This window comes from Drosophila navojoa, chromosome 5 (assembly GCF_054131105.1).
Source record: "Drosophila navojoa isolate 15081-1374.11 chromosome 5, UAZ_NAV_1.0, whole genome shotgun sequence".
NCBI classification, from domain to species: Eukaryota; Metazoa; Arthropoda; class Insecta; order Diptera; family Drosophilidae; genus Drosophila; species Drosophila navojoa.
Window position 1 is genome coordinate 2,211,888 of NC_142893.1, and position 9,565 is coordinate 2,221,452.

The window sequence follows — 9,565 nt, forward strand, 5'->3', positions numbered from 1 at the left end:
CATTTTGTGAAGAGCAGCCAACGTGGCGTATGCGCAATACCCGAAACATCTAATTGCGCCCAGGCGAGTCGTTGCGACCGAAGGCGACAGCTTCAAATGGAATAACTGAATAGAGCTGAACGGAGTGCGGCTGCATAATAAAATGTCAAATGCTCGAGCTGTCGGCAGGTGAAAGCATAAGCAGCAAACAACTACATTAACACTAACGATGTCCTGGCACAAGCCCAGGACAATTGAAATGCCTTAGCCAGGACAGAGAGAGAGAGAGAGAGAGAGAGCGAGAGAGAGAGAGGAAACTGCTGCAGCAACCGAAAGGCATATGATAAACAGATGAACGGTTGCAAATGCTTTATGCTATCTTTGTTATTGTTGCGGTAATATCCTGCAAATCGGAGGACGGGTAGGGCATGATAGGTATAAGGATAGAGCAGCGCATATGTAAATGTATAGAAAAAACTAAAATGATTTATTACCTTGCAGATAAGAAGAGAAGATAGTTAACGAAACACAGGGTAGTTGAAGGAGAAAGAGAATCAAAAATACAGGGTATCAGCCGGTCTAAGTTTTCATGTTGCCCGCAACTTGGTTTAGTTTTCTTATTTGGGAGTTTAGCGAACCCGAACTCCAGTCGGGAGTTTGTCTCGACGTCGTCGTCGTCGGAGTCGAAGACCCAGACAAACGCTTCCATACGCTTTCTTTGTGTCTGCCACAGTTCGCTTGTGCTGACGCCCCCCCGCGCCACCCGGCCAGACAATGGGCAACGCTTGGATCCTGGCTTCTGGCTTAGGAACGCATTCAAGAGGCTAATGCCCCTATGGCCATTGGACACACACACACACACACGAGCGAGCATAAATACATAAAACATAATAATAATATAAAAGCAGTTGGCAAATTTATGAATGCACCACAGAGCATTGCAATTAGCTCTCTGGATTCCTCTATGTTCGTACGCTATAAACATGGATGGATCATAAACGTATTTGCCATGTGAGTTGTGTGTGCCGAAATTTGCATAAACTGCACATAAACTAAATTAACATACAATGAGGCACTTTGGCATTAACTGTAATTAAGTGTATCTACATGCCACATGCCACACGCCACCTGCCACTCGCCACCATCAACGAGCTGCCACATGCCTCCACCAGCCCCTACTTCTTCCTCTTGCGAGGTAATTAAATGCTCTTCAGTCCCATTGAAAAGTGCAGCTACAGATGTTGTTGATGCCAAACCCGAACTCTCATACTTTGACTAACAAATAGGCACACTCATTAATTAGACACATGTAGGTGTGAGATGAGGTGTGTGTGTGTATGCCTTCCAGGCTGTCTTGCTTTACAGAGTCTTCCGACCACCAAGTGAACTTTTGTCAGACCTAAACAATGGATTGCAGCTACACACAATTAGTTGGGATACCTTCACTCTGTAGTCGGAAAGGGTTATGATAAGCTAGGTGCTTATTAGATGTGAGAAAAGGAGGGAGGGTGAGAAACAAAAATCAAAGAGGTGCTGAAAACAATATAATTATCTAAAGTAATTTAATGAAACGGGAGAGAAAGACAGAGTGAGAAGAGAAATGTTGGAGGGCAACGAGAGATTAACAAAGAAACACATTTTGAGGTATAGAGATGATAGATGGAGAAAAGGGTAGTGAGATAGAGACAGAGAGAGAGGGAGAATAAATAGATAATGTGAAAGAAAGATAGAGACAAAGGAGAAAGAGATAATGAAAGAGAAAAAACGATTTTTTAGAGAAATGCAGACCGTAAAAGAGAGAGAGAGAGAGAGAGAGAGAGAGAGAGAGAGAGAGAGAGAGAGAGAGAGAGAGTGACAGAGAGAGTGAAAATTTAGATATGAAAAAGGAAGAGTGAATATTAGCAGAAAATAAATAAAATTATGATGAGGACAAGTGAAACGCGATAGAGGCAGACAAAGACAGAGAAAAGCTATATTAGAAAAGTAAACTCAGATATGAGAAAAATATTTAAGAAAAACAGAAAACAAGATGGAACGAAAAGTAGTGCAGTTAGAGTAAGAGAAAGAAGAGGGGAGACTTGTAAGGAAATAATAGAAAAATAGAAGTAGGAAACTCTGTTGTTTGTATATACATGTATCTATTATGTAATGCCACGCTTTGAAGGCCCGCACTACACATTATACAACAATACAGGTGCAGGTATCTTAAAGTCAGTCAGCAACTCCAGGCAAAACTTTCCCAGTTGTCAAGATGCAATCGAGTGAGTGAATGCAATGTAAGAGAAAGTAACGGTAGTAAGTAGCAGCTCTGTAATGCCTGAGAACAAGGCAAAAGTTTATCGTATGCATTCATTTATTCATGAATGAAGAAACTGCGCACTTTCAACTCCAACTTGCGAGCGCCCAACTCCAGTTGACAAGATTTTTGGAGACGTAAATCCGAGACGTGGCACTCAACTAAATGAAATCCTTTCACGGCTTGGATTGTGATTTGAATACTTGCGGTGTTGTTTAGATTATGAATTCATTTATAATCATTTAGTTTGAGTTATGTACATTGAAACACACTCAAGCACAAATCCCATAATGAGCATATTCTATTAGGCCGGAGCTACCCTTAGCTTCAACTTACCCCTAAATATTTCATATTGTACATTCCATCTTGTTTGGGGGATGGAAATTAACAAAAAGCAAATCCTGGACACATTTTGCATTCAGTTGCGCCCTTCCAGCGTCGGTTGGGGGGCGGACGGGTAATGCTATGTTTTGACAAACCCCAAATCGGGCGAAAAACTGAACTGAACTGAACTGAACTGAGCTGTTGAGGGATTCCTTTTGAAGATGACAACCATTTGCACCCGCAACCACCGTGTCGGTGACAACATTTATTTTGACAAGGACCTTCGCTCACTCTACAGACGTAGTTCCCCAGCTCGCTCCAACTGCAATTTGCCTCGAACGGGAAAGGGTTTACCAGGAAGTTGTAAATGGGCGAGCGAGCACAACCCCAAAAGCTGAAGTGCCTTTCCTGGCGCTTTATTTACCATAATCGAGTTGATGCATTTTTTGACGCTGCGGTTTCGCATAATTGAAAATCGAATCAAATCGCGTGAAATTTAATCAACTTAAGGACTCAAGTTCAACTCCCCAAAGAGACGAGCAGCAGCAGGAGAAGCAGCTCCAAGCAGGAAATCTAGAATTAGCCCAAATCCAAGTAATAAAATTGCGACTATTTGCTTTGAATTGAGTTACTAATGGGATAGAGTTGAGCCACGCATAGCCGCAAACAGGAAAACAAAAGGGAACGAACAAGACTGAAGTAAGGAGTTGACGAATTTTGCATGCCCTATTTGAAGAAGCCTGGAGCGATCTGCTGTATAGCTCGATTTGAAGAGCCTTTGTAGAGCACTGTATGATATATTAAGTTGATATGGAGCCACAGTTCCTGACATTATATGGTAATTAATGAGGATAGTGTGAGAAGAGAGAAGTTCTCATAATATAGGGATTTTAATGCCATCGAATAATAACAAGATCTTTTCAACTGAGCGGTTTAGGGATCAGCTATATCAAGTCTATATATGCATAAATATATATCTATACGTTTTCGACTTCATTTTCTTCAAGCCTTTATTAACTTTAAGAGCAGCAGATGAACTATTAAGGAAAACCAAACTAGTCCAGTCAAAAGATCCTTCTTAGGAATCAGAAATGGATAAATTGAAAATCTTAATCATCCATCTATGCACATCTCCATATGCACTTCAAGTTTACCTACGTAGTCATATGCCTCTTCATACCCTATACTCGCTCTCTCTCTCTCTTTGCCTCCCTCTCTCAGCTGACATATTTCATCAGAAAGAGTGTAATACCCTATGCAAGCGTATCAGAAACGACGGCACTAAGCCCACAATGTGAAGCGCTGCGTCGCTCCCCAATCAAATGTCGATGAGCTCCTACTCGAGTCTTTCGACGCTCTCAACTCCAGTTGCAATTCCAATCCCAGTCCCAGTCCCGGTCCCAGTCCCAACTCTCATTCCCTGGTCCAGTTGGCATTGCCATTAGTTGTGCATTTGCGTGTTTGCTGAGGCTACTAAATAAGCACCCGGCGGATGTGTAATGTCCGCTGTGCCAAATGGACACGACAACTACGACAACGACAACGTCGAGGATGACGATGATGATGATGATGTTGATGACGTTGTCTGTCCAAGTCAGGAAATTAAGCCCTGTAAGCGGATTTCAACATGTATGCCACACCGTTTGGCTACTTAGAAACTGGAGTTATGTTTACTTTCATTCAATCGATGGTCATTTATTTGATATACGAGCGTATAAGGCAGCGGTAATCCCCTACTGGCCGCTCTGCTCACTTGCTGGAGCGCCTGCGATTGTTGCCAAAGATGCGCAGGTGTTTGCTGCGCGACAGCTCCCGCGCCTCCCGCTGGCTCAGCTCGTACAGTTCCGCCTCCAGCTCACGTATGTAGGCGGCCATGGCAGCCGGTGAGAGACGAGCTAACTCTATTTGGAAGATATACATATACATATATATGTATATATACTTGTATATATGTAGTTGATATTGATTGCGTTTGCAGTTCATTTACCCATTCGCTTTTGATCGTCTTCCTTTTGGGTGCGCGCATTGCTGCTGCTGTTGGCCGCCTCCTGCTCGTTCCGTATGGCCATTTCGGCTATAATGGCGCTAACACTCTTGCGTCCACGTGGACTCTCCTCAATATCCTCAATGTCCACATCCTCGTCGGTATCCTCGTTGGACGAGCCCGAGCCAGCATCTGGCTCCTGCTCTGCTTTGTCCTGATCCATGTTTTCTTTCACTTTTTTATTTACACTTTTGCAGAAATATTTTTTAGTTAATTCATGTGAGATGACAAATGCTAGTATGACAGAGACACAATTGTCATAGTTGTCAGTGTTGTCAATGTGGTCAGTGTTGTAAAGTTGATGTAGCTGAGAGTCTCAGAGCTGTGATAGAACTCAAATGATTTGCGCCTGTCAATAATTTTTCTTTCATGCTCGTTACTTTCCATGAAATAAATACTTTCGCCTTCAATATATATTTTATGTTGCTCTTGATAAACTTTGATATATTCCAAGACGTATATTATTTTACATAAATTCAGTCCCTCCTCATATGCAGCCTTTATAGCTTTCATAAAGCCACCCAAAACTTTGCAGCTCGCCTTTTGGGCTATTTGCGCAGTTGAATCCTTCAGGATTTAACCCTCCGGCTGTACTTGTGGCGCACATTAGCTATCTAGCGAGGCCATTAACTTTTATAAAGCCAGTCAAAGAGACCAGAGCCGAGACCCAGCCCCAACTGCCGGAGAAACCCAAAACATTAACTTCAATTTGTTGCCGCATAAAGCCAAAATGGAAAATTTCAAATGCGTATTTTCCGCTAAACACAAAGGAAGACCCCAACTGGCCCCGTGCTATGCCCAGACCAAAATTGTTTGGCTAATGAGCTGCACAAAATTAATTGTTGCAATGAAATCACGTGCCCGAAAAGAGCTGCCAAAAATAACGCAGCAAGGTTGAAAATTTGGCAAGATATATATGTACGTATATATGGTATATGGGGAGTAGAGAGAGTATTTCGCAGTTTATGCAAATTGTGTTTTAGTTGTCGCTGCTGGGGGTTGCACAGCTGAGCAAGCAGAAGCCACAGCAAAGCGAAGCGACGCTCGCCAGCTATTAGAAAACGTTTCCACAAGGACTCGAACTCGACTGGTAAACAATCCATCATTAACACATGCAAAGCACCCTGTGACCCCAGCAGCTACGACTCCCCCCCACTCCCCCATAAGTCGCTAGCTTCTAGGTGTGTGGGTGTTGCACGTGTCTGTTTGCATTGCGGGCAGCTTAGACGACAGCCAGACGACAAATAATAAGTATGAGAGCGATTATTGGGAGTGATAGACGGGGAGGTACCCTTGTGGACTTGTTTGGTTGTATACCTAAGGCTAAAGAAATTGCTTTTAACTCTAAAAAATGTCTAATATTAAGTATGAGAGCGATTATTGGGAGTGATTAAATGCGAGACACCCTTGATGATATTTTATTAGACTAGACTATTCCATATATTCAAATATATATTCAGACATAGAGCATTAAGCTATTCACATTTTCCATACATCCCTCGCTCATATATTGTCTAATCAATAGCTTACGAATGACTTTTAAATACTGATCCATCCAGACTTCAATTTCCACAACAACAATCTACACGCTCATTGGCAAATCCAGGGTATCAACCTGTGCCGAATGTGTGTCGTGCGCAGGACAAAGGACGCGTGCTTATTGTGAATGTATAACCATTGTTGCTGCTGTTGTTGGTCGCCCTGTTTGCTGTTGCTGTTGCTGCTGCTTTATGGCCACTGAGAAAAAGTTGTGGCAAAAGTATCGCTTTTTACTTTTACTTGCGGCTCATGCAAATTGCACAAGTTAAATTTTGAAAATGTCAGCTGCTGCCCTCTCCCTTACTCCCTTACTTCCTCACTCATTCCCGCTGTCTCTCCGTAGTGCGCCTTCCCCTCTCTATAATATCCCCATTTTACCCCTGTTCGTCGTCTAAATGATGGCTCATGTTATGCGCCTAACTGCTGTCCAAAATCGCTCCCCTGGGGTTCTAAGTACTAGCTATACTGCTGTGTGCTTTACGAGTGCGTCTGCACTGAGCGAAAACTGAGTATTGATTGCGAAATATGAATAATATATGGGGTAACTATAGTTAGCTGACCTCGAAAGTGAACCTGTGGCCATTGTATTCGATTGTAATTGAATGATGTAAGCCTATCCATTAGACGAAAGTTCAGCTATGCAAGAGATTGTGGATCTACATATATGTGATTCCTTTAGGGAGGTTGCCTGTCGTAGATTATATACTAGATCTCTTAGATTTTGTTTGTAGCTAAGGCATTTCTCGTCTTTTCTGTTTGTTCATCTGTTATCTCGTTTGAGTAATCATCTGTATTCCTTGTCCTCTTTAGCTTTAGTTCAGGGTATTTATTAGTCTATGTCTATCTATTAGTCTATTAGTCTATCTCTCTTCTCTTTTACTCATATAATATTTCGCTCTTTATAACATTTCCTTAAATCAACTTTCATTCCTTCTCTCTGTACTCCCAAAGACTTCTTTCAATTGGCATTCCCGCACTTCTTCGCTTACTCCTTTCGTAGTTTTCAACACGTTTCGCTCAGTGTACAGTGACACTGTGTGTAACATGTTCGCATTACACTGCAGTTTATTTGCCAGGATTTCCATGTTATCATCGTGCGGCACGTGTCGCCGCTGGAGCTGCTGTTGGCTCTGATTTTGGCTAGCTTTTAAATGGCTGCTGTCATGACCCGGCAGAAGCGAGAACCCCAAACAAAGGCGGAGGCGAATGGCAGCGCGGCACTCAGTCAACATGTCGTCGTAGCCAGTTGCCACTGTAGCGGGTTGAACAACCTAAACAACAACTGTCCAAACAAGCGCCACGAGCCGAGCCAAAACATAACTAAACAGCCGAGCAGCCAAAACAAATGCCGGCCGACTCTCTTTGGCCAGGACATTGTCCCAAATATGAAGGACCCAAGCAAATGAACTGCATTTGTGCGTGGGGCCGTGACTCCAGCAGCAGCTGCTGTTGCCTTGCCTTGCTCCTGCTGCTCTTATAGCTGGCTCTTGTTCCTTTTGCTGATGTGCCAGGTTCCATTCCTCAAATTCCAACCTGTTTCTGCTCTCACTTCGGGTGAGCGCTGCTGCTCCTGCTGCTGCTGCCAGCACTTGCTCCAAGCTTCTTCTCATCCTTCTATTATTGTTATGCATACTCCTGCTGTTCAGAATTCCTGCCTATTCCTGCTCCTCCTGGTTCTCTCCATCTCCTCCTGCAGCTGCTGTTATATCAACTGCTGATCCCACATCTCCTGCTACGTCCAGCTCCTGCTTTCTCCAGTTTTTCCTGGTCCAACTGCTCCTTCCACTCCTACTCCTTTTCTTCGATATGCATAATGACCTCCAGCAACAGCTGCTGTTATGCATCCTCCCTCTCATACTGCACCTACAGCTCTTCCCCTTCGAGCTGCATAATGACTTCCATTGGATGGCTGCAGCCCTAATTGCCAATTACCAAGTCTCCCACTCAATTTCCAAACGATTTCATTCAATTTTCATGAAATTCCATTCGATTTTCATCCAATTTAAGGTCGGTTTCAGAGAGAGTTGACGCATTATTTTAATGCATATACCTATACTATATACCTGATCATAATTACAAAGAGAGTTCATCGAGAGAGAGAGAGAGAGAGAGAGAGAGAGAGAGAGAGAGAGAGAGAGAGAGAGAGAGAGAGAGAGAGAGAGAGAGAGAGATAGAGAAAGTGCAGTCACAGTTTTTCTCTGTCTGTGTTTAATCTCTGCATCTCATACGCTTTCTTCGCTCTTTCAGTCTTTGCCTGTCTCTCTCTTTCTCTCTCTCTCTCTCTCTCTCTGCATCATCGTCTGTCTCTATGTTTCTGTTTCTCCTGTCTCCTGTCACTCATTCTCACTCTCGCTCACTTTATCTTTCTCTCAATCACTCCCACACTCTCTCGCTCACTCTCTCTCTCTCTCTCTCTCTCTCTCTCACTCTCTCTCACTCTCTCGCTCCTTCTCTCTTTCTATATATATCTCTCTCTCTGGCTTCGCTTTATGTCTCCCTCCATCTGTATAACTCTGTCTCGCCGTCTGTTTTCGTTTCTGTATCTCATCTTCACCTCTTTCTTTCTCGCTATTCATTTTATTGCCTGTTTCTGCTTCACTCTCTTCGTCTATCACCTTCCTTCTGTATATTTCCCTTTCTCCTTTCTTCCATAGACTTTAGCTAGGGTATTTCATAGCCAACTATACCCTTCAGTTAACTGCTCTCTCTGCTTGTTATTATGTGAAGCCAACTACCGGCTAACAATTTTTAATTAATACCAATTTTAAGTACCTAGTTGTTGCTGTTGTTGTTGTTGTTGTTGTTGTTGTTGTTGTTGTTGTTGTTGCTGTTGCTGTTTGCACATGCAAATTACGCATTTAATTGGATTAACGCACATTTCCGATATTCACTGCACGCCACACATCCCGCTCTCTCTCTCTCTTTCTCACTCTCTCCCTCTCCCTAGTCTCTGGCCGTGGCCAATTCATCATCGGGGTCTGCGTTTATTTATGTTTGCGTTTTTAATTATGTCGCATTGGCCGAGCGCTGAGCCAACTGAGCCAACTAAGTTTGGAAGTGTGCCATGTCTGTGTGGCAAGCAGCATGCAGCATGCAGCATGTTGCATGTGTGGCATGAAGCTGCTGCGGATGTGCGGCTCGTTGCAGCTGCAGCGAGTAATTCACAAAAATAACAAAAAAAAAAAAAAACTCTAACAAACTCAACTTTGATTTACAGCTTTTACTTTTGAATTGCACTGGAAGCCAAGAAACAAGCCCATTCGTAATTGATACCTTAGCACAGGCATTACGACTGCCCTGTTTGATTACACTTTAAATATATATATATGTATTTGTATGTATATTTATATATATTTCTGATTGCATTGCGACGCCTTAACGGT

General features: G+C 43.0%; 1 protein-coding gene across 1 annotated transcript; it reads right to left on the reverse strand.

The window, feature by feature from the left end:
- Positions 1 to 4,263: 4,263 nt before the first annotated feature.
- On the reverse strand, positions 4,264 to 4,916 carry wuc (Wake-up-call). Its single transcript, XM_018103473.3, has 2 exons — positions 4,587 to 4,916; positions 4,264 to 4,500 (listed from the first exon to the last, which is right to left on the reverse strand). Exons 1-2 carry the CDS (start codon positions 4,804 to 4,806, stop codon positions 4,349 to 4,351), a joined length of 372 nt encoding a protein of 123 aa, XP_017958962.1. The 5' UTR covers positions 4,807 to 4,916; the 3' UTR covers positions 4,264 to 4,348.
- Positions 4,917 to 9,565: the final 4,649 nt, after the last annotated feature.